General features: G+C 41.4%; 2 protein-coding genes across 8 annotated transcripts in view; both read left to right on the plus strand.

Moving 5' to 3' along the window:
* The window catches only part of mboat2a (membrane bound O-acyltransferase domain containing 2a), a 30,988-nt gene extending 11,986 nt beyond the window's left edge, over positions 1 to 19,002 (plus strand). For both annotated transcript variants that reach the window (XM_028992926.1, XM_028992937.1), the window contains exons 3-13: positions 1,153 to 1,230; positions 7,014 to 7,109; positions 7,250 to 7,305; positions 10,701 to 10,755; positions 11,375 to 11,558; positions 12,935 to 13,127; positions 13,358 to 13,461; positions 13,566 to 13,630; positions 13,733 to 13,865; positions 14,935 to 15,086; positions 15,693 to 19,002. In XM_028992926.1, the coding sequence (XP_028848759.1) occupies positions 1,153 to 1,230; positions 7,014 to 7,109; positions 7,250 to 7,305; positions 10,701 to 10,755; positions 11,375 to 11,558; positions 12,935 to 13,127; positions 13,358 to 13,461; positions 13,566 to 13,630; positions 13,733 to 13,865; positions 14,935 to 15,086; positions 15,693 to 15,843 (1,267 nt within the window). In that variant the 3' untranslated portion in view covers positions 15,844 to 19,002. The remainder of the gene's footprint in view (positions 1 to 1,152; positions 1,231 to 7,013; positions 7,110 to 7,249; positions 7,306 to 10,700; positions 10,756 to 11,374; positions 11,559 to 12,934; positions 13,128 to 13,357; positions 13,462 to 13,565; positions 13,631 to 13,732; positions 13,866 to 14,934; positions 15,087 to 15,692) is intronic.
* kidins220a (kinase D-interacting substrate 220a) overlaps positions 17,693 to 25,348 on the plus strand; it is a 35,958-nt gene continuing 28,302 nt past the window's right edge. For 3 of the 6 annotated variants that reach the window (XM_028992869.1, XM_028992892.1, XM_028992902.1), the window contains exons 1-8: positions 19,154 to 19,335; positions 21,833 to 21,997; positions 22,151 to 22,249; positions 23,244 to 23,342; positions 24,295 to 24,393; positions 24,580 to 24,678; positions 24,775 to 24,873; positions 25,134 to 25,331. In XM_028992869.1, coding sequence (XP_028848702.1) covers positions 21,866 to 21,997; positions 22,151 to 22,249; positions 23,244 to 23,342; positions 24,295 to 24,393; positions 24,580 to 24,678; positions 24,775 to 24,873; positions 25,134 to 25,331 — 825 coding nt within the window. In that variant the 5' untranslated portion in view covers positions 19,154 to 19,335; positions 21,833 to 21,865. Of the gene's footprint in view, positions 17,825 to 19,153; positions 19,336 to 20,109; positions 20,164 to 21,832; positions 21,998 to 22,150; positions 22,250 to 23,243; positions 23,343 to 24,294; positions 24,394 to 24,579; positions 24,679 to 24,774; positions 24,874 to 25,133; positions 25,332 to 25,348 lie in introns of those variants that run through there. The other 3 variants (XM_028992886.1, XM_028992877.1, XM_028992912.1) reach the window with 3 other exon arrangements.

Genomic DNA, 25,348 nt, shown 5'->3' on the forward strand with positions numbered 1-25,348 from the left:
AACTGTCTATTCCATATTCATTGAAAATATTATTTTTGTCATCTTTAAATTATAAAACTTACTGATATTTTGTAATTCTGCATTCATTATCTCACCATCAAATGCATTGCAGTGTCCATTTTTAGCTCTTGCTGAGAACTTTCATTTTCTTGTCTCAGTAACAATGGATTCCCACCAGCTCCCCCATATTCAGACCCCGTATTTCCCTTAGCTGGACCATGTCTGTCCAACTTACGTCTGGGCGGTTTGAGCACAGTAAGTGGGGTTAATGTTGTTGTGGGGCCTGAGTACAGGAACCTTCCTTGGTTCGTCTCAGCACAAGAGCAGCAGCTGATTAAACCACACCATCACAGAGACGCCGTGGGCTGCCGGGATTAAAAACAAGGCCACTGCGCCCTGTTTCTGATCTTTATGGCATAATGATTCCCCTCTCCACAACTCCTCTGGCAGAAATAATTAGAGACCAGGCCATGTCACAACTACTGACAGTGGAAGAAGTGGTTTAGAAGACCACTGATGAGGGGCTGATTATGGTTGATGCTTGAATAATGCTGCTTGAGGGTAAATTGGTGGGGTTCTAGAATACCAGTGACCAACCAGTTAACTCTCAAACTTGTAAGGTACATATTTTTTGTTCTCAGGTTTTAGGATGCCTGAGATGTGGCACAGTAGTCAGGGTGAAGTGATGTATTGCCTTGGTTCACATTTTTAGACTCCTCTCCTCCCGTGCCCTTCTCTGTCTGTCTCTCCTGCTGTTTTGTTGGTTTGAGTCACATTGTGGCCCTTCTGCTCCCTCAGAGCTTGTTGGATCATCGTACATGATGTAAAGGTCACCCTGTATTTGTTGTTGAGGGTCTTTAACAGTGAAGCCGCATCAGGAGAGAACTCCCTCGCAGGCATAGGGACTGGATTAGAATTGCGATGCGAAACTTGTCTGGCCTAAATGTAGCTGCCGTTTAGTTTTTTTTTTTTTTTTTTTTGTCAGTCCTACTGTATAGTAGGTTGCTTGTTGATGGTGCCACCTTTTGAAATCAATAAAACAAGGCCTAGGCAGTAGCAAAAAATATGATTCTATCAGTGTTAAGAATAACAGAAACAATCACATTTTTTTTACATTGACATTTTCATAGTAACACTTTTCTCGTTTCATAGGTATGCCTTACACTTCCTGGTTCAAAGTGGCCTAACGTACGGCATTATGATCTTTGCTGGAGTGGAGCACATGCACAAGTGAGTACAGCATCCAGTCTGATGTCCACTCTGCCATCATGACCATGCATTTTGCATATTTTATAATCAATGCTTATAATAATAATTTTAATAATAATATATATGTTTTTAAATGTGCTCATGATGCCCAAAGCTTGTTGGTTATGTCAACAGCTCATTGGTTAAGCCTCTGCTCATCCTGTTGGCCTAGTGATTCTGTAAAAGTGGTGTGTCAGTTATGAGTGCATTAGACTGTGAGGTGTGAAGGCTCTTCCCTCAGGGAGAGCTAAAAATATAGCAGCACTCACCCGCGATTAGCACAAGCAGGAGACGAGGGCAGAAACCATGACGAGTCGCAAAACAAAGACAGATGCCTGTGGCATTCTCTAGTATGTGGAGGAAGTTTCCTGTAGCGTAGTATGACCCCCGTTTCACCAGGACGTGATATTTAACAGTGTACCGATAGTCCTGCTCATTCCATGCACATCACATATTGACCAGATTAAAATGAAAAGTAATAACACTACGAGTCCTCCAGAGGCTTCAGAACAGCTTTGGTTCTGATTGTCTCAGATGCTCCAGTCTCTGTTCCTAAATATCTGCTTTCTTCTGGTGTTTCTTCTGGTCCACTTTCTAACTCGCTTGGCCACCACTGCCAATGGTAATATCACGGGTCAATATGGTCTAATAACAACTGTTCACTGCTAATAGCTGTTCAAGGTCACTGTTGATGAACATAATGGATGCAATCCAGAGTGAGCTGACCCTGAGCCGTATGCCAAAATTGGATAATGCAATAAACCATCTGACAGAAAAGGTGCCGTTGAAGTGCCGGATTGAACATAAACTGCTGAGGTGTCTGGTATCAAATCTGTCTTGCCTTGCAACACCCAGGCTTTTATTGCCACACCGTTTTTGACCCACAGAGAGACCTTTTCTATGCTGAGAAGTAGAAAGGCTCCCAGGTGTGCCTGGTGTAGTGGAATAAAATAGAGATGATTTAGTGCAGGTTTATAGAGTTGGCAAGTCCAGCCTTTTGCACTAATAAATACTGACTGAGTGTGAGATATGGAGAGGGGTCAGTGAACTGCCGGAGCTGTCCTGGCTGCCATGTTTCTCCATTGGTACTTCATGAATGCCCCTGCCCCTATTATGAATCAATCACTTCACTTTATTTATTATTTATATTTAATAAGATCATATATGTTTTTAAAAATAATCAGTTGGGATTATTGGCCCAATTTATTCGTCCATCTGAAAGTGTTGATGTGAGGTGATCTTGGCAGATTTGCTCACTTAATTCAAATCTCTTTCATTTGCCAGACTTTTGGAGCAAATGTCTGAAAAGTGAAACGTTTTCAGACCATAGCAAGTTGCTAAATTGCCAGAGCCTGTCTGTCAGTGCTTCTCCCAGGTCCAATATTAAAGATGTCTGTGGGATGTGGAAGAGGCCTCAAGCTGCTTGTGACAGATACAGGCTTCCATTAAACTGCAGCATATAGAACGTGACTCAGGGCCAGATTTGAGGAATACAGGAAATATAGAGCAGTCTGAAATAAAGAGGCATGTGGGAAAGAAATCAGTGCAGATAGGATCAAAGGAAGTCAGATAACCTTTTCACAGCTTTCTTCTACATTGAACAGCCTATTTGTGACAGGTCCGTAAGGAAATTAAAAATACAGAGTACTGCCTTGGGCTGCAATCGAACATTTAAAAATATAACAGTGTACAAAATAATTCAGATTGTGTGTGACCTTTTTTTTTTATTTTTGCATCTAGCACTTTTGGATAGGACACTTTAATTGAGCTGTTTTCCCCTTTTATCGCAACAATAGCAGGATTTCCTGTGTGAATATGGAAGGATGAAGGCGAGCGCGTCTTGTCGGCCAAATGCAACATTTGACTTATGAATCATGAGCGGCATGTCGTAGCTCTGGTTCCCTCAGCATCCCATTCATAACAGGGACTCATGTTCAATGGTGTACTCATCCCTTGCCAGTGATGTCTGAGGAAGCCACTGTTTCATTTTGGACACCTGGTTTACTCTGTAGTACAGAGATTAAATTTGACTTTTATTCTCTGGACTAAACAGGATTTGTTTTTTAAATTGGCTGCCCGTCTTATGTAAATGTGTCCTGCCTTTGTTTAGCCATTAACTGCCCTGCTAATGCTCATTTTGAAAGCGCCATCATGGACAAACCAATTAAAGATCGAAAGCGCATGTGCGCATTAGTGTGAATTGTAAGTTCTGGGCAGAAGTAATTATGCGCAGACACTCATTAAATATGCCTCTGTTTTTGGAGTAGTTTGGGCAGACCTGGGCATTCCTCCAACTGGCCGGCGTGTGTTTCCTAACCTTCTTTGTAACCATTAGCCTGTCTGTGTGCCTCTGTCCAGTCACTTTGCTCCTAGTACTTTGCTTAATAATTCTTTTATGGCATTAAACAAAGCAGATAAGCGCACAGGAGGCACATAGAGGAAACACTGAAAGACAAAATCCCTCTCTGTAGGCGTTAAATGGAGCATGGCATTTTTATTTAATTTTGCAGAAATGATCCAAGCTGCATGAAGCCATATATGAAATGAAAGGTCTAACATTTCCTCAGTCTCTCTCTTGCACTTGCTTTTTTAATGAAAAGGTTTATCTAAAACAATTAAAAAGAGCATGCAAGTGGGCTTTGTCTGGGATGATTAATAACAATTAGCAGAATTGGACTAAAACAACTCATGGTGTCCTGCGCCCTCCTCATATAGATGTTGTGCACATACTCCACCTACTGGTGGACATCTCTGTTAGTAAATTGAATAGAAAAATATAGTACAAAAACCTAAAATTTACTACAAATTCTGGTATTTACTTTCCTTAATGTTGAACCATTTTAAAAAAATCTGTTGAGCGTAATTGAAACCCATAGAGCTGAACAGTCAGGACTGACAACTTTTATCAGACTTTCCTGGCTGACCTGATTACAGTTGGTCTGCTTATTCAGGCCTTCCTGCCTGCTCAGGAAAGCCCATCTGAGAGGAGGTGTTAATTACGGGGCGAAAAGTTGTTTGAGAAGTTTGAAAGAGACCGAGAGAGTGAGGTAATTTGGAGTGAAGGCCTTTGTCAGTTGTATTTGAATAAATATGATAAGATGAAGGACCAGGTATTTTGTCAAGCTGATATATGAAATCCAAGCCTTTCACATCACGCTCACTTTTTTTCACGGCCTGTCCATGCATGTCTGATGTAACAGGACAAAAATGATTCCTACTCTAGTTCAAAACCAACAGACTTAAACAGAGCAGCAGCTGGCTAAACAAACATGCCGAAGAGCTGCAGTTATTTCCTCTTGGACAAAGGAGGGGCAACATAAGGTTCTAACAGACCTAGATCATGTTGATCTGAATAGTTCTTCCTAATCGGTTTAGAGTCAGTATCCTGTGGCCTTAAGTTAGTTCTTATAGTAGCTTTACATTATGAAACATTGTCTCTAAAAGAGAGACTATTCTGGCAACTGTAATGCATTAGTAAGCTTGATTTCTATTTTTACAGTTATCTATGTGTCCATGTTTCATTAAAATAATTTTCCTTAGTGAGGCGTAAACTGTATTTTACTGAATTCAGCAGGCTCCCATGGAATGCTGGGAGTGACGTTATCCCTTTGTTTCAGAAGGAAGAATCATCCTGCTGCAGTTGTTTTTCTCCTGTTAATGGTGCTCAAAAAAAAAAAAAAAGCGTCACTTCAGGGCCTCTGTGCCGTATGTTGTTGCCAGATACATTTTGTGAGTCTTGCTCAGTCACACTTTGTTAGTAGCATCATTCCTCTCCACTGCTATTTTCAGAGCTTGAATGCAGTACTCTGTCCGGCTGATCAGTTGTATCTGAAAAATAAATCATAATATATATAGTCGGAGGGAATTCAGGACGTCTGGCACAGTAACTGTTATTACTGTTACCTAGCTTCAGTCAATAAACTGACAACAGGAAACATGGTGGAATGACATGCTGCACTTGCCAGCGAATGAGCCAGCTAGTCAAGTTCTAGATGCTCCCAGCTCGAAACAGCACAGAGAAATGCAAGTGTGTTACAAATGGCTAGACCAAAGACCCCCAGTTAGAAAGGGGGTTTTGGAATATGTTAGTTGGAATGGCTGTTGCTGATTGTTTCCTTGTTAACTATATGTCTTAGTGTTAGATTTGTTTGCTAGTGAACTTTATCAGATTCTAGCTTGATGATTGTCCTGTTATTATTATTATTTATTGTTATTATTATTATTATTTTTTCATCGATTATATTCAAATTAGCCACTGTTTAAATGTTCATTTATGTGGCCTTAATCTTGAATAATAGCTGTTGGAGAACAATCAAAAGGCAATCCAAAATCTTTTTTAAGTAAAGTGATTGTCACTTGAGATGCACAGCACACGGTGCACACAGTGAAATTTGTCCTCTGCATTTAACCCATCACCCTGAGTGAGCAGTGGGCAGCCATGACAGGTGCCCGGGGAGCAGTGTGTGGGGACGGTGCTTTGCTCAGTGGCACCTCAGTGGCACCTTGGCGGATCAGGATTCAAAGCGCTAGGCCACCACTCCCCCACAAGGCCACCACTGCCCCATCAAGTGCCCCATCAACCATCAAGTGCGTTTTTGAATGTCACACTGAATAATTACAGGTTTTATATATTTCAGTCTAGAAAATGCTGTCATGTATTGATAGTCATTGAGATGAATGAATACTGATGCATGGATCCGAAGCCTACCCTGATCCATTATGAAATTGCTGTAACTCATAGTGACTTAGAAGGTTTAGGGTTTGAGCTCATTAACATTATCATCTATCTCACAACAAATGTCATAGAGCTGCACCAGTCATTCGGTGCAGGCTTTCCACCCCTGGTTAACATTGTAGATGTCCAATACAGATGACCTCAGCAAGCCGCCACCCCCAGCAGATAAAACCTTTGCACATTCTCCCTACTGTACAAACAATGCAGCCCTTCACGACAGGGTGTCCGTATCCTCGGTGAACTCTGGAGGGGGACTGAAGGGTGGTTGTGTCTTCACAGGCCTAGTACTGCTCTGAATGTCCTGTGTGGTTCCACAGCCATGTTAAGTTGGCTTTGTCAGGGGCATTGAGGGCGGACTCTGCTGCACCTACAATCTGTCCAGTGTTGCTTCAGCAGGAATCTGAATGGGATTGTTGGGCCCTCTATGGAACGGCGTCTTGAATGGATGCAGTGTTTCCTCCGTGACCTGCAGCTGTTTGCCACTGTGCGTCAACTGGGGAGAAGCCAGAGGATCTACTCCTCCCCTCTTTGTGTTTTTTCTGCACAAATGCAAATGCGGTTTATAATGTGAAAAATAAATAGGCTAAACAATGTGATTCGTAATGCATTCAACTTTTTAATCAGGTTTTCATCAACCATAATCCAGCTGCCTGGAGTTTTTCGCTATCACGCTAATTTGGATTTCTGATCCTGTCAACTTGATCTGCCATAACAAAGCAGTTATCTTATTGTCCTTTGTGTGTTTTGCATATGAATACTTCAGACAGAAACACTATCTGCATCAGTGCTGCTTTGTTTTACTTATTAATGATAACGGATGGTTCCGTTTTTTTGTATTAAGATACCTTTGGAGATTTTAGCGCTCCAGATTGTTTAGCCGAATCCATAAAAAAAAAAAAAAAAACTTTCATTGCCAAACTGCTGATCACTCTACAGTTTTAGCCTTTGCCCTGTTGAATGTGTTAGTGTCAGTATTTATTTTTAGGCATCAGTGCTCTCCTGGCCAGTAATGCCTTTAATCTATTGGCAGGTACTGCTTTGTTCTTGCCCTGGGATATCTCACGTTCTGCCAGATCACACGGGTCTATGTCTTTGACTATGGGATGTACTCGGCGGACTTCACCGGGTAAGTGCAGACCTGGCCAATCATAGTACTATTCCAGGATGCCCATCCACATGGAGTCACGAATCAACACAATTGTACATCTGCAAAAGTACATTGTGAGTAATCAGCAGTGGGGTATTTGGTTTTGGCTTTTAATATAGGCCGATGATGGTCATCACTCAGAAGATCACGAGCCTGGCTTTTGAACTTCATGATGGTAAGTGCACCCATATATCTTCAGATGTGTTCTGCTTTAAAAAAAAATTGACCTAGGAGCTCTCTAAATATGTACATCTCTCTGTTCACCCTGAAAAAAAGCTGTTGGAATAAAATTAACTGTGTTAGAATGATGTGTGTAGGAGTACTTTGCCATTACAATCACACAAACACATCCATTGTAACCTGAACTGGTGCAATATAAATAGGGTTTCATTATATGGTGTGTACATTTAGCGAAATACATCAGCTTTTTCCCCTCTTTATTGTAAATCTTTTATTGCTGATGGACCAGATACTAAGATCAGCAGCAACAGGTTGAGGGATAACAGGAATAAGGATTATCCACGGAAAGTTATGTCTGAAAACTGTAGTTTTCCTTCCGACTCTGGAGACTCTGAGCTGAGAAAAGGAGTGAGCGAGGGGTGGAAAAGGTTCATCAGTTGTGACTGGGAGAATGAAATGGATCTGTGTCATATATTAGCAAGTTAAGGATAGCAGGCAGAACTGCTCCTGACATCTAAAGTAGATAATTAGTGCAGAAAATGGAAATTTGAAAGTGTGATGCTCTGCCCAGACAGGAAGAAGCTGGCCTGACATCTTTCTCTGCATGTTCCTCCTGGTCTACTTCGGCTACAGGCTTAAAGAAAATCCCACAGTAGCATTTTTTAGCTGTTCCACATACCTTCCATTTGCCATTTCTCTATCTGCATCTGGCAACAAAGCCGTTCCTCATGGAAACGTTTTATTTGTATAAATATCCACTTGATAAATATTTATAAATATTTACCAAAATGTATTTTTCTTCCACACTACCCAGGGAAATTCCTGTTTTAAACATGCCCCCTTTGGTTTTTTTCCTTATTAACTTACCGGACATCTGGCTAAATATGACTCACTCGGCATGTGTCAAGTTTTTACAGATATTTATAGAATGCAGTGTTGCTTGGCTGATTGTACATGTGCAGTGTGGTGTTTTCAGCTAATGCAATTATTTGACAGAGCGTAGCATTTGTTGACATGAATTCAGACCAAGAAAAAATGACTGATGCATATTTGAACGCATAATTGACTGATGCTTGTGCACGTCCCCGTCTAGGGGTTGGGAAACGTGACAACGAAGGAGAGGGGTATGTGAGGTGGGAATACACATGTACCTGGCTTTTATTTACATAGAAGTGAACAACCAACAACTGACAGGAGGAACAACACCACTCACACAAGGAGAGACTATATACAATTTACACGAAAAACCACATCTAACACAACACTGCCCACACTAACACACAACACAGGCTTTTCTCTACTTTTCTTTAACACTCCTCCTCCGGCTCGACAACAAGGGACCCCGTCCTGTGGCTGGAGTTGTCCTTAAATGCTCCTGTCTGATGAGTTGAATGGTAGACTGATGATGAGGGAATAGTTAGGCGGAACCATCAGTCCCAATCTCCACCCAGCGAACAACCTAAAACACACACCAAACACAGAGCACCCCCAAACCACTTTACGGCCCAAAGAACTTGACGTGCATGTGCACGATATTTATAGAGCTATGTTACTGAAGTGAGTGAAAGTGAAGTGATTATCATTGTAAAACACTGCAGCACAGCACATGGTGACTCAACGAAATGTGTCCTCTGCTGTTAATCATCACCCGTAGTGAGCAGTGGGCGGCCATGACAGGCGCCCGGGGAGCAGTGCATGCGGACGGTACTTTTGCCCAGTTGCACCCAAGTGGCACCTGGGCGGATCAGGATTCGAAAGCAAAACTTCTGATTATGGGGCCGCTTAACTGCTAGGCCACCACTTCCCAAAAACACACCGTGGAGGCCATTGTTGGGGATAGATGCAGTGTTGATGTGGATCTGTTCAGTGCTGATTTTGCTGTTAATCTGAATGAATGTAGCAAATGTGTGTGTGTTTTCTATCTTTACCACAAAAAAAAGTAGATTGTCCTTGGTGATGTAACTAAACCCTCTGATCTCCTCTAAAGTCACGTCTTAGCCACTACTTAGCATTATTAGAGCTAAGAACTTTGTATTCTGTGTTCATTTTAAAGAATTATAGTTCCATGCTGGAAATGTGCAGGATTCTGCAGTGTTCTTTGTAAGGTCAGCGTTCACTGCGCACCGGTGTGCTTTTTAAAGTGGATTCATGCTGTTCTCCACTCTCCCAGTGGAGCTCTCACTGCGCATTCGACCGAGAGTGGTGTTGATGCAGTGTGTGTTGGTGTGAGAGTTCTGTGGCTGGACAAGGATGATTTAGCAGCAGTCATTAGGAGTCGTGGAAGCTGATTAGGTGGCTAATCTTATCATTAGCGGAATGGTGGTAACTAATGGGGAATTACTCCCCTCGCTTCCTTGGCTTTTTCTGGTTGAGTCCAGTTTCAGAGAACTGTCACAGGCAGTGCGAGGTGTACGCCTCCAGCTCCTCTCCTCCGCTAATTCTCTACTGTTGGGTGTGTCCTTTAGGAATGCTGCATTCAACATGTTTGGATTTTTTTTTTAATGTATTTGTGGCCATGAAGTCATAAGTACAGTATGTACTATATATGTATATACTAAACATCAGGATGTAAATATTCCTAGTGTCCCCTTGCATCTTTGTGATCTTTTTACATAGCCCATCATTTTACGTTCATGTGGCATGTGGAGTGTTCAGGTTCTGAACGTTGAGTAGAAGAAGGGCTGTATTCCAACAAGATGTCATGTGGCTGCTGTGAATGTGCCACAGTTCAGTTGGAATCTGTCCTGTCAGCACGTTGCCATCACCTGCCCTCTGGAACACTATATATGGGCTTCCTCCCCATGTGTTAGTCATTATTTTTCTCCTTTGTTGGAGGTTTAGTTTTGGTTTATCCGTGCACTTTACTTCGCTTGTGTTAACAAATGTTCTCAGATGATTAATGCACTCAGCAAGCCCAAGCAAACAAAACCATTGAAACTGTAACACTGTCCCTGTAAATACTGATTGTAAGTCACACTGGATAAGGGTGTCTGATAAATGCCATAAATGTAACACACTGCTGTCTGTCTCATTGCTTTTTTTGTTAAATGTTACCCTGGCACTGCCTGTGTCCCCTGTTTGGCACTTTATGTAGCCCAGTTTGTCTGTGTCGCACACGAGCACTTTGTCACTATGTAACTTTGTTTAATTGTTCAAATGTTACATGTAGCACGGGAGAAACATTGTTTTGTTTCACTAGGTTCTGTCTAACACGTATAAAGTCAACTTCAGCTTCAACAGTACAAACACACAATTAAGAACAAATCTGATGTCTTGGCTGGCTGTTCTGCGTTTTTTTTTTTTTTTTTTTTTTTTGTGCTTCAGTAAACCGCTGCTCGTATTGAAAGAATACCTGCTCTTTTCCTTGTCTCTCTCTCTCTCTTCATGTAGGATTGGCTCAAAAAGAGGAGCAGTTGACTGTCACTCAGAAGAGTTTAGCTGTAAGGTATGTGTGACAGGTATGTTTGTACACCACAGGGTTGTAAACTTTCTATTGTCCCCTGCCATGTATATTGCGCAATGGTTTAAAAATAGGTTATATTTGCATTAAGTGAACATTTTTGAATTGACAGGTCTCACCAGGACAGTGACAAGCCTATTTATTAGGCTTGTCATATGAATGAATAAAAGTACCACAAAATAGCACAATAAACAATGAAGTGATGAAAGTCATAACTAGTATTTCTTGAGCACAAAGCTGATCTTACAAATATCTCCATAGTAACACCCAAACCACACCACCATCCCATTTCCTCTAAGGAATGCGCTGTATGGGTCATTGTCAATTGGCAGCACGCTGCAGAAACACCCACTGCCAGAAAGTGAGAAATTAGGAATCGGATGCCTTTTTCTTGATTTTAGCAGTACTCCACACTTGAAGAAAAGCCAAACAGATGCCAGGAAGCTTTTCGAAAACAAACTTCAGCGCCTATGCAGTTATTATAATGTATTATATTACACAATTTTGTGTTTAGCATGCAAACAGCATTGGCCTCTGTTCAGTTGTCTGCATTGATTGATTGATTTTTATTTAGTTATTTTTATCTTTTGCCTGAATACGACAGGAAAATGCCAACCCTACTGGAGTATTTGAGCTACAACTGTAACTTCATGAGCATTCTGGCTGGACCCACCTGCTCTTTCAACGACTACATTGCCTTCATACATGGAACAGGATACCACCTGAAACATCTGGAGTCCAATGGCAAAGAAAACGGGAAGTTCAAACAGAGTGACCCCTCTCCTAATGTAAGACCCCACCTAAATGCCAGTAGCTACCACTTTAAGGTTACATTATTTTATTGGGTGGGCTGGCTAAGGTGGGTTCTTTCCTGGTTTCTGATGATCTGGGATTGGCTGCGGTATTTAGCAGTTATATAAAATGAGCGACTGTGCGAGAATACAAAATTGTATGGGGTTACAGCGGGCAGCACAGCTATGATGATCATGTGATATATATACTCTCTTCTCTTTCACAAATCTGTTTATTTAATCGGTTCAAGGTCAGCTAGACAATAAAACATGCACAGTGGGTCTTTATATGTTTCTCATAAAGGAAGGAGCTTTTTTCATTATTCACCCCTACATTTTGTTTTGAAAACAAGAGCTTGGATATGCAGTCAGCACTTTCATTTTTTTCCCACCATACCTTTATCTGCAGTTAATAGACTGTACTAGCCAACATCTTGCCATCCTTTGCATTCTGCAGCAGGCATAAATAAACCTGCTGTGTGATTGATCACCTCCATAAATATTCCATGTGTTCACATAACTTCCATCCCCACAGAACAAATCCCCCTTCTTTGCCCTTGCCAGCACCACACGATCTTTGTTGTACCCATGTTAAAAATGCCCCCTTGTCCACCCCCAGAATTATTGCATATAAGTGGTTTCTATCCATTTTAACTGCATTCCAATTAAGCTTATAAAGCCTAATTTCTTTTTTAATGAAGCGCATGCCTTACGTTTCACAAGGTCAGGTCCATGACCGTGGTTTCATTTTTGCAACCCTGAACTTAATCTGTGTATTTCACGTTCATGTGGGAGAGAATGTGATTCATCCTGCCAGGCAAGGGGCTGTACTCTAGTAAAGATAAAGACACACACTCACAACATAATTGGCAGAGTGCTTGCAAAAAAAAAAAAAAAAAAAAAAGTCCTTGCAGGAGTGTGGATAATTAAATGCCTGAGCAGAGGTAAGCCCATGCTGTGTGCTTTGGTTGGTACTGAGGCAACACAGAGCAAACACTAGAGCTACAGTTTATTAGTCTGTGCAGCTGAATGAACAGTTGGTGTGCGTGCATGTGCATGTGCGCGCGCGTACGTGCGTGTGTTCTTTCTTTTCCATTGTTGTGTGGGAAGTCGGTTCACTTCTTTCAGACATTCTGTTTTCATTTTCTTCAGACAAGAATTATGGAGAAACATACATTTGTAATTGATGTACATTGACGATGACTATTAATTTAGAAATGTTTGTACCAGTTGAAGTGTACCAGTCAAAACTTTGGGCACACCTACTCACTTATGGGTTTAACACTTGTGTGGCTACAAAAAAAAATGTCTCTCCAAAGCAGGGAGAGCTTCCAAGTTCAGGCAAACTAATGCTGTTTTCCATGTTGCTTCAGAGAGAAGTGGTCCGGAAACTGTGCACCTGTGCTGCCACTCTGCTCATCTACCTGGCCTTGTTCAGGGCGTGCCCTGTGGCCTATGTGAATGATGACCACTTCGTTGCCACTTCACCATTCTACGTCCAGGTCCTCTACCTCTACTTATCAATGGTGGCCACACGACCCAAGTATTACTTTGTCTGGACTCTGGGTACATTTTTCCTTTCTCCTTACAGCTAAAATTTCAATAATGATTTAATTGTGCCCGTGAATTATTCTTATCAACCTCAAACAGGACAACAGTTCAACATTTGATTCTTACGGTTCCCTTTTTCTTCTCTGTTCATTTTCCGCCCTCTAGTGTTCGTGTAATGCAACTGCAGCAACTCACTGTGCAGTTGTTTACAGTAGATAACCCAATCTCTCCTTGTCTCTAAATAGCTGATGCCATTAACAATGCTGCTGGTTTTGGCTTCAATGGCTTCGACAAAGATGGCTTGCCAAGATGGGATGCAGTATTAAACTTGAGAATACTGAAAATAGAGGTTGGACAAAGAACCATATTTTTATAAATATATCTATTTCACTGGATAAATTACTGCACAGATTATTATTTTTTTTGTTTCCCCAAAATGCATACATCCTCCAGTCTGCCACTAGCTTCAAGCTGTTTCTGGACAACTGGAATATTCAGACTGCACTCTGGTTGAAGAGGTGAGTAGCATTTTGCTACATGAGAAGTGCCCATATTATAAAGTTGGTAACTACAGCTATTCCATTAACTTAAACTTATTTGTGGGATCATTGTGTGTTTAGGGTGTGTTATGAACGCTGTCCCTACAATCCTACTGCTGCAACCTTCCTTCTGTCGGCTGTATGGCATGGGGTGTACCCTGGGTACTACCTCACTTTTGTCACAGGCATCGTCATGACACTAGCAGCACGTGCAGTAAGTATTCAATACTCAAAAAGGATTATAAAGTCATAATATCATTTAAAAGTCATGCTGCTCCCACCTGTAGGACGTATCTTTTATATACATGATAAACTAACCACCCACTAATACTTTTTGTCTGCAACATTTATACAAATAAATTATTTAAAAACCATACTATGTGACTTCCTGGATTTGTTTTGTTTACACAGTCGAAGTGTAACTATGATGAAAATTACAGACCTCTATAGTCTTTTGGTGGCTGCCAAATACCCCCCCACCCACTGTATAAGCAAAAGAAATATAAGAATATCTAATGTTCCACACATTTTGTATGTGACATCAGCAAAGAAAGATTAATTTTCAACGTAAGTACAATTTCATGAACCATAGATTCCTATATTGGAAGGCATAAAACCAGGCATAAAAAAGTTGAGGATACTACAGTTGAGTTTCCATCATTTTGCTATGTGCATGACTCTGTTCTTATTAAGCCAGAAATAACACAAAAGCAAGGAGAAGATCTATGGAGGAGTATGGGTTTTGTTCCTTTTCTATGACTGTACTTTTTCCTCATTGAGACATGATGAGATGCCAGAAAATTGGCTTATTAATTCAGCAGTGGCCTATTAGTGTGTGTGATGTCTTGCAGATCAAGATGATTGCTCTTCCATTATCCTGTTCTAAAGGAAGTCTAAAGCAGCCCTTCTGACCACAGAACTAGGTTGTTCATTAGATGCCATTATGAAGATATCTGTTGCATTTCCTCTGTAACTGCCCGAGCCAGAGCTGGGGTCACATTTCATGGCCATTTCCTGCTTCTTCTGTCCATTTCATCATCCAGCTATGTCTCCATCAGATAGCGAAGGAAGCTAACTGTGTTTATTATTTTTAATAATAATAATTTTGGCTATATTTATGCTGAGGAACATTTTATGCATTCGTTATCTGTGTCAGTATGTGCCATTTATTCTCATTATTATTCTGCCCCCTTGGGTTGGTGCATAGCCTCTCTGATTTATCTCAGCAACTGTCGATATTGAGTGAACGTTGCAGTTTACTATCGCCCCTAATCCTGTTGCAGGTGAGGCACAACATCAGGCCACACTTCCAGGAAACAGAAACCCACAGGCTTGTGTATGATGTCATCACATGGGCGGGGACACAGGTCGCCATCTGCTACACAGTAGTGCCATTCGTGCTGCTGGCTGTTGGGCCGTCATTGAAGTTCTACATGTGAGTTGTCCAAAGCTCTGTTTTGCCGTCCTAAAACCCTTGTTAATCCTGAGACTTTTGATGGGGGTTGAGTGAGTATTATATCACAGTTTTATCTGCATCAGCAACAAATTGTTATGAGACACTTTTACTGCTCAAAGATATGGGCAGAGATTAAATTAATGTGCTGGAGGTGCAAGGTGAAGGATGAGAAATCTGTGGTGCCATTTGGAGCAGGGCACATACTAAATCTCCCAGTCCGCTGCACATTGAAGCCATCTGGAATGAAACAGCGTAGACACCCAAGACACAACTTTAAAACGGACACAGATCTGAACTAAATATTTGGGGTTATCCAATATTGCATAACTTGTGCCAAATTGCTAATCTGTTCTGTTTTTTAAACGTGAGACATACAAAAATTGTCATTACCACAAAAAAAATTTTTAAATACTCAAAGCCTTTCTGTCAAAATTCATTAAAATATAATATATTTTTTCCAATAAATACAGAGTAACAGATGGCTTATCACAGATTATTTTACAATTCATGCAGTACAGATTTATTAATATGTTTATATATTTAATTGACCCCTCATTATTCACGTTGTTGGTGCTCTGTCCTCAGGACTTGGTACTGGTGCTTACACATTCTTGGTTTGGTTCTGGTCCTGGTGCTGCCGGTGAAGCCCAGACACCTGCGGCAGAAAGAAGCACAGCAGCAGGGCAGCCCTGCCACCACGGACAACAACTACAACCAGAAACAGAAAACCACGTGAGGGGAGGCTCCCCCATTACAGATCCATGTGAAGAGCATCCTATGAACACAAAAACCAGTGCAACGATGCTTTCTTCACAAGGATGAAAACGGACTTAAACACGAACACTATCGAGACAGACAAGTTAACATGTCAACTAAAATTGTCACCCCATCTGTAGCTATGATGGCAGCAGTCAAGCTTCAGGTCAAACACAAACTCTGTTGGACCTGACCAAGTGTGGTGGTAGAATGTACAACAAAGAGGAACTAGAGCTTTGATTATTAATTTAGCTGTACTAAGAGATGGTTCGGGGGAAGAGAACCATCTGCACAGGAATGCAAGCGAATCTGAAGTTGCCTTAAAGCCTCTGTGTATTTGTGAGACGAGACGAGACGGGATGGGATGGGCCAGGTAATCAGTGTGCAGCACAGTGTTCAGTGGATGTGTGTTTGACCATGATGAGACTCCTCACTGTGCTTCTGTTTGTCATTTAAGTAATGCAACCTTCATTATATACACGGCCTGAGAAGAAACATTTACCAGAAAAAAGAATTTTTTTGGATGCCAATTTCAAATAGGCGTTAGGATCTTTTTTTCTTTTTTCTTTTTTTTTCTCTCTCTAACTTTGTTAAAATTTGCTGCTTTTGGGAGGTAACTGAACATTCAAATTAGTGTCTGGTAATGACTGCTAAGTGCTTTTATGTTTTTATTATAATTTTTTTATGATTCTATCTATTGTTTGTTTCCTCAGGGCTCAAATGTGTTGTAAGTATTATTTTTGTCCTAATTAAAGTTTGATTTAGTCAACATGGTAAGTACCATGTCCAGATTTTATGTTATTTAACTTCAAATGACAAATAAGCAATAAATCTAAATGGTCATTTTGCCTTTTTTCAAAAAAGTCCAACAGATCAGCTGAAATCAGTATGGCCACCTGAACTCCACTTGCACATACATAATAGGAATTTGTTAAAACATTTCTCCCTTTTGTTTTCTATCTACTAAATAGATTTAGTTAACCACAAGACAAAGCCCCAAAATATGCCTGTTTTTATTTCTTTTTTTTATTATTTTTATTATTTTTTATTTTTTTCCTCTCCAGCCCTTAGGAAACCTGTTTTTTTTTTTTTTGTTTTTTTTTTTAAATCCCACAAAGGCCTTGTTTCTGACTGCATTTTATTATTTCTTTTTAATGTCATGATTAATTTTTCAGGCTTTACTACCACGTCTCTCTTCTTCAGTAATAATTTGTGCTGAAACCGATTTTGTTTTTCTCATTCTTGTTGTATTCCATTGCTATTAGTTTTTAATTCCGTTGCATTTTATTGCAAGTACTCTTAAGCTTCATAGCAGTTAAGTGTTGGTTTACAGAATCAATTTCTGATTGAGTGAGTGTTTGGTACATTTCCAGATTTGTTCATGCCCTACACAATTATGTTATAAAAACATAGCACTACGTTCAGAAATTTCATGATGATTACACATTGTGATATAATTGTATTGAAGCACAATTAGCTTGGAATATGCCAAAAACGTTATTTCCAATGTTAGACTATTTGAAGAGGGATTCAGGCATTTTCTTAACATTCCATGTTTTTGTTCTGTTTTGTAGGACCGTGTAATTTTTAACGGGGGTAAATGCACCTTGTATTGTCGGCTTTTGAAAGGAGGCAGCGGAAGCCAGATGTGTCTCAGCAGCGTCTGTGTACACCAGCAGATCAATGCAAACCACTTCATGTCTAAAGTGCCAAATGCGATGATGGGGGGAGGGGGACATTTACATTTTGTGCATTACAGAAGTAGAGATGTATTTTCTTGTGTGTGGGAAGAGAGATTTAGTGGTCTTTACATTTGAACACTGGGAATTAAGAGTTTTCTTTCTCCCTGTTCTTTGCGTGTTGAATGGAAGACAGGAACAGCCAGAGCAATGCAGGCCAATACAGTGCAAGTCCAAAGTGAAAGAAAGAAAAGACTGAGGAGCAGGACAGATACGTGTGCAGTAAGTTAGTCAAGTTTGCGTTTCAGTCTATGACTAATTCCCATGGTTCCTTTTTGTTCCTGCTCATGGTTTTCTGGTTTCTCCTTAAATTCAGTATTTTTTTTGTTGTTTTGAGGTTGTCTTTAGTCTTGCACAGACCGATTCTGTATGTATTGTCAGCAAGGCTACAACATGCATTTAAAAAAGTGTTTAGAAAATGGCCAGGGAGGTTTTGAAGGTACGATGTAAGGATGTAGCAGCCCTGGCCTAGAATTTTCAGTGCTGTCCAAGTATGGTAAAGTAGTCCTTTATTCCAGCCGCTGCCGTGTGAGTCTGTGCACTTGGGTGCATATGTTGGCCTTGGAGACCGTTCACATTTCATTCATGCACTCAGCTGTTGGTGATGTGGTGATACTGTCAGGGAGGATTCAGCTGAACTACACAAAAAAAACATTCGATTGTGTTCTTATCAATTGAACTTTGTCCTCCGGTTCTGCAAATTTACTGAACCTAAACCATGTAAACGTGTACAGACAGAGGCTATTTATACATGAAACAAACATGCAGCACCGGAGGCACCTTTCTGAGTGGTATGTGGCTGTTATGTATATGAATGAAATTAAAAATTTACAGATCTAACAGCTGTCTAGATCGAAATGCCGAATGGCTTATTTTTGTGTATTTCTTTAAGTTTTCCCTTTGCTGTTTTCTAATGTTTGATTTGACTTGAATTCATTTTTTTAGTTTGTGGTGGGCTAGTTTGTGTCTCATGCAGTTGTAGCTTTCGGTAGAACCAAAGCAGACTTTAAAACTTTTTTTTTTTTTTTTTTTTTAAATGACCCTATTCTTACATTCTGCATAATAATGAGGACTTCACACTGAAAACAAAAATCTGATTTGCCTTCCCAATATTTTTTGCACCTTATTATTACATTTTTTTAATCAGTTGAGCTACACCAGTTATTTTATTGACTAAAACTGTATTATGGTGATTGTGTGATAATTGTTACTTTTCTGCACTGTGATTCATTAATCACAATTTTCTACTTTTAAGGCAACAAAATGCTTTATTTGTAACATACTTGTGGCCAATTAGGGACATTTGTACGTTTCTGTCTAAATATTTTATTTGTACTCCGGAAAGTGTTTTTGTGTGCCAATTAAACCAGCTGATTAAAACATATATATTTTTTTCTCCACATTGAATAATCAGTGACTTATTTAAGAAATCATATTTGCATGAGCCGCATTTTGCTGTAAGCCAGCGCAGTGACTCTAGCCACGCCCCCTCCGCCACAGGAGGCGGGGCCAGAGCTTGTCAAATTTAATCTTTTCCACCCACCTCCCGTCCAAAATGGCTGTCGACTGAAGGCTGGTCACAACATTGCAGAAGAACGCGAGAAGGCGCCGTTCGCAGCCCTGCGGCAGCTCGGGGACATCCACGCTGTTTAACGCTCCGTGGGTTCTATCAGCCCAGCCCGTGCACGTGACTCTTACTAACTTGAAGCACTTTTGCCTCCTCCGCGTCTTTGGTAAGTTGTGCAGCGAGCTCTTTTAAAACTTTTTACGCGAAGCCGTGCTGTTTTAAACTCCACGAGCAGTTTTTGCTTTTAATTATTTCATTTTTGACTCGACAGAGTGACAATAAGTGCACGTAAAAATAAGTCGCCGCTAGTGACATGCATCGCGGGTCGTCAGGCAATGGTTGGCGGAACGTTTGCGCAATGTTTGCCGTGGAGAACTTAGACACGTGCTTAGTTTTGGGACCTGTTTGCCGGAGAGTCGCCGGTAGAAGTAAACAGACGTTTCCAGCCCGCTGTCATTGGTACGTGTGTAAAGTCGCGAAAAGACCCGCTTAGGGTGACGGGGTGAGGGAAAATGTGCCGATGAAATCAACCCGCATGAGCCCCCGAAGCGAGGGGACTCTTTAGAGATCTTGGCGCTAAATCGGCGTTGTCTTGTCATTAAATCGGTTGGATATTTTATATACGTCTCAAATCAGGAGGCTTGTTCATTAAGCCATTAAACGTGACTTCAGATACAGTATTCATAAAAGCAAAATATTTTTCATAATAGGGGAAAATTAATTTTAATTTTTTTTCTCAGTTCTGAAAACCAGAAGTTATAAACTAGATTTTAGTAAGAAAGAGAACAAATAATGCCGCCCCCCCACCCAGAGCCACGCGCTGTGATTAATTTATGCTAATCTGCGCGCGTGCGCCAAAGGGCCCCTCCCCCCGTCGCGCGTGCCTCTGATTGGCCCTCATAATTTATAGCATCCAGGGATGCAGAACCCAGTGCACAGTGAGCAGGGCTCTCAGTGACAGATTGTACAGGACGCGGCGTGTTACAGGCACAAGGTAAGGGTCACACTTTCCTCCAGTGTGACAGTCATGTGTTTCTCTCTCTCTCTCTCTCTCTCTCTCTTTCAACAGTGTGGTTTTACTTGTTTGTTCTCTGCTGGGCCCTTTGTTGCTCTTTGTGAATACTAACAAGGTGTCCGGAGGGGGTGCGCTCCGCCTCAGTCAGTAAGGAGCCAAGGGGCCGGTCTGTGGCGCTGATTGGCCTTTCCCATCCACTGAACCCCCCCCGGAGAGCAGCTGTTCTGGGAAGGGCGTGTCAGCAGGGACAGGGGCAGCAAACAAAAGCTCCATCTCTGGTGTCACTGAAATGTTTTAACGGAGATACGCTTGTTGCTAATTTGTTGCATATAGGACAAGGGGGAGTTTCTAAATGGAGGAGGCCTGAGAAATGGGCTACTGCCCAGGTTTATTCTTATCTTGAGCAGGACGCACATTCTGGCCTAATATAACACTTAATAAAGCCAATGTGTATTTAGAGTTCTGATTTGGGTTTTGAGTTTTCCTACAAGCCTTCATGTGGTACAAGACGAGGCATCTGACTAACGTGAAGAAATGAGAAGAGTTTCAAATGTCTTCCCTTTTACTAGTGTCTTTAAAAAATATAAAAAAAAAATTGTATTGAGACTCAATTACACCAGGTAAAACTAAATATTAATTGTATAAATGAAAATGTCTTGAATTGTGATTTCTGTTATTTGATTGTGATGTTCTAGTAATTTGAGATACTGGTTGTCAGACATAATTGTCAAATATTTAACAAAACATATTTTCAATATTATATGCAATGAATACAACATATGAAGGTTTAGCTTACATGTTGAATATTGCAATCATATTAAGGATTGCTGTTAAACATATTGGATAAGCTTAGTTTCCTGAATAGATTCTTCTTTGGTAATTCTCTCTCTCATATATAATATAGTGTGTGTGTGTGTGTGTGAGAGAGAGAATGATAAATTGATTTCCTGCAGTTCTTCACTTGGAGTATGGAGCATACATCTTGTATATCAGCTCTGTTTTTACATTTTCAGTGAACTGTAGAATATCGCAATATGTACAATACCACAATATATCATGATATAACTGATTGTGATGCGTATAGTATTGTGAGATCCTTGCCTGTACACACCCCTACTTCACAGTACTTTCATAAAAGAGTACAGTCATTTTGTGGTATGACTGCTGCCGTCTCCTTAAGTGGACTGTTTTCCTGTTTAAAAAACTTTATTCAGCCCCGAAGTGGGTTAAGTTGACTGAAGCCCTGTTAGCTAAATCCCACAAAACAGTGAACTCTGCACCTGGCCTCGTCCCCCGTTGGCCGAGAAGCACTAAGAAGGTAATTGCCTCTGGTTCTCAGACAAACATCTCCCTGGGCACTACAGGACCTTGTATGTGTGATTACCCTCCAACTCCATATTTACTGAAAGTAATTGGACGCGTAGCTCAGCTAAATGAGTCCTGCTCTATTTGGAGAATGGGTTTGGCTTGTTCCAGAAAACTGATGGTGTATCATTACACCGAATGCACTTTTTTTGTAATGTGACTGCATAATCACAGTAGATTGGGTCCTGTTTCTCCTCATTAGTTTGCTTGGGATAAGTAGGTCATGAATTAGTTGCTGCCGGAGGTTCTGACCTCACCTTTTTTTGTATCCTCTCTCTCTCAGTGGTGGAGCTGAGCACCAGTCCAAGCCGTTGCCATGGACACCACCAGCTCTCTGAAGATGACCACCCTGGCCAGTCAGACCCTCTTTAGCTATGTAGAGGAAGGGAACCTGCCAGCCATCAGAGCCCACTTGGACAAGTACAATATGGTGGATGAGCGTAGTGAGGTGAGTGTCTCAAGCCAAGTTTGTGAAATGGGAAGGGCGGGGCCAGAAGGTTCACACAAAAAGTCTCAATCTGCCCTCCAACCCCCATCTACTACTAGCAGTACCTGGAGCTTTGCTGGCCATGATGTAACCTGATCTGCTTGGTTTTCTCAGAATGGCCAGACTCCTCTGATGGTGGCGGCGGAGGAGGGAAACCTGGAAATTGTGCAGGAGCTCATCAGGAGGGGCGCCAACGTCAACTTGGATGATATTGTACGTTATGTGAGGTTATGTGTCACTTATTACATAGCATTTATGCTGTCTGGATTTACAGAAATAAAGTGATTTAAAACAGAAAGGAACTGCATGTCGGGATGGGGCCACAAACAAGATAAACATGCAGAGTATCAGCTTTCACTTTTGTAAGTGTTCCTATGGGCATACTTGGGAATGTGATATTTGAAAACATTTAGCGCAGTGAAAATACGAGTCCTGAGACCCATTTAAAAAAAAAAAAAAAAAAAAAAAAAAACCATTAGAAATATGAACCTTGCTCTCAGCACCTATTTAAAACACAACAGCCAAGCAATAAAAGCCCAAAATCTAAAACCATCTAGAAAGCAACAGTAGTAAAGCAGTTTTAGTTCATGCTTTAACTGAAATTGGAAAAAATAGGCTAGATATAAAAAGGAATTGGTTTCGTCGACTGTTACAAAAGGCGTCCCATCATTCCTCCATACATACAGAAGAATAAGATGAATAATTTTTAGCTCTTGCCTTGTAGCAAGCAGTGGTTGGTTGAGTCTTGATAGGGTGTTGTGTAAAGTTTGGGTTTTTCAAATCATACAAGTGGCCTTTAGGGCTCAGTTACACCAGAGACATAGATTCCACTGCGATGAATTCACTGCACTTTGTGGTTGGGCAGAGCGCACTATAATTGTCAGAGCTCGAGTAAATAACTGGGTAAGCAACCTGCAGTAGCCGCCTCGCACACCTCCCGCTCTTCATAGCGCAGCTTTGACGGGGTTGGTACGGGCGAGGACGGCAGGTCTCGCTTTAAAAGAAAAATAACCAAAAACGCACAATTCTTACTGCAACTTTGCATCCATGAGCACCTGGTACGACCAGCTGGTAGGTGAAGCTGTGTGAAGTTTGCAGTCGGGAGAGGGGGGGGGGGTCCTCTGTTTTAGAGTTGCCATGGCAATGTCATTCCGATGTCAGCTGGATGTATGACCTGGAACTAACTCTCTCCGTGGTGCCCGTGCAGGACTGCTGGACGGCGCTGATCTCCGCTGCCAAGGAAGGACATGTGGAGGTGGTGAAGGAGCTCCTGGCCAACAACGCTGACCTGGAGCACAGAGACATGGTATGAGTGGCGTGTGATGTCTGCCATAATCAGTGTTGGGCGACAAAAAAAAAAAAAAAAATTATTTTATATTTGTCCATATTGAACAAAAGAATGAGGATGCGAAAGATAATTCAGTAAAACCTGTTGCAGTTTTAGTAATTGTTGGATTCAATTGTAGTAATGAAGGACACAATAAAAATATTATTTATACAGAAATTGGGATTATGTATTAATATGATATAAAAAGAAATAATGATATAAAAAGAAACAGAAAGAAATTGTAGACTTTATTGCCCTGCAATTAGATGTTGGAAGTGTGCACGGTGGCAGGGGCAGTTAAGGAAGAGGCCCCGTAATCAGAAGGTTGCCGGATCGAATCCCGATCTGCCAAGGTGCCACTGAGCAAAGCACCGTCCCCACACACTGCTCCCCGGGCGCCTGTCATGGCCGCCCACTGCAGTTTTGATAGATTTTAGATTAGTCATCCATTAACTGTTACATGCATACTCCGATATTAGATTTCCTTCTTTCTGCTCCTCCACATTAATCAAATCTTCTCATGTCTGCTGGCTTACATCGACCCACTTTTGGTTGATCTGTACTGTGCAAGCTACCTATTTAAACTACTGCTCATATTTGCCATTTTTATTAGTTAAAAGACCTTTTCAGCTCTGTTAAATATTTAGTTAATGTCTGTTTGCCTACTTCTGTTTGTGTGTTGTGTCCTTTTGCTAGGGAGACTTGTTTATCACTGTGCTGGTGCCAGTGTGTCGCCAAGCCTGTGGTAAAAAATAAGTGGCTTAAAGATGTGCAGGCCATCTGCAATTTACGTATTTATGTCCTTGAGCACCTTTCTGACTCAGGAAAATATTGTCGGTCTAAACAGGGTCAAAGCCAGTCACATGTGAAGTCACTGGTATGTGTGTGTGTGTGTGTGTGTGTGTGTGTGTGTGGTGTTTTTCCTGTCTAGGGAGGCTGGAGTGCCCTCATGTGGGCAGCATACAAGGGTCGAACAGAGGTGGCCCGTCTCTTGCTGGAAAAAGGTGCAAACCCCAGCATCACTGGTCAGGTATACAAAATCAGCTTTGCTACTTACGAGTCTCATTTACTAACGTTGTAATGATTGTACAAAATGTACACTAATACATTAATTATTTATTGCGGGACAGACACAGGAAGCTATGATTGAGAGATGACTAGCTGTGAGTGTGTGTGTGTTTGTGAGTGTGTGATTCACCCCCCTGTGTGCCAGCAGTACAGCGTCTACCCCGTCATCTGGGCAGCTGGGAGAGGTCACGCTGAGATCGTCCATCTTCTGCTTCAACATGGAGCCAAAGTCAACTGCTCTGACAAGGTGACGAGCTCTTTCATGGAGCAGGGGCATCTTTATTTAGACACTGGGCATTTGTTTTAGTGGTTTGATAGAATTTCTTTGCTTTTTTATATAAAGTATGGCACCACTTCACTGATCTGGGCAGCCAGGAAAGGTCACTATGACTGTGTGATGCATCTGCTGGAGAACGGTGCAAATGTGGATCAGGAAGGTGCGGTAAGTACCCCGGCAGATCAAAGTAAAACCTGTTTTCCCATTGTCCCTTGGGAACGTGGCAGGGCGTATCTTGCCGAGAGAGTTCAAAACCCCGGCTGGACTGGCATTTCGTTTCGCTCCTGGAACTATAGAACTATGGAACCTGCACACACTGTCATTCAAAGCATTCTGTCCAAAAATCCATTAATTTCACGTCCCATTTTACAGCAATTTTTGGTGGGACATGAGAGAAAATTTGTAAAAAATTTGTACCCCTGCAGAACTCCATGAGCGCTCTGACCGTGGCAGTGAAAGGAGGCTACACCGAGGTGGTGAAGGAGCTCCTGAAGAGAAACCCTAATGTGAATATGACCGATAAAGATGGAAACACAGCCCTCATGATCGCTGCTATAGAAGGCCACACCGAGATTGTGCAAGATCTGCTGGACTCTGGTGCTTATGTCAACATTCCAGACAGGGTAGGCGCCAAGAACCA

Source organism: Denticeps clupeoides, chromosome 1, assembly GCF_900700375.1.
Source record: "Denticeps clupeoides chromosome 1, fDenClu1.1, whole genome shotgun sequence".
Classification (NCBI taxonomy): Eukaryota; Metazoa; Chordata; class Actinopteri; order Clupeiformes; family Denticipitidae; genus Denticeps; species Denticeps clupeoides.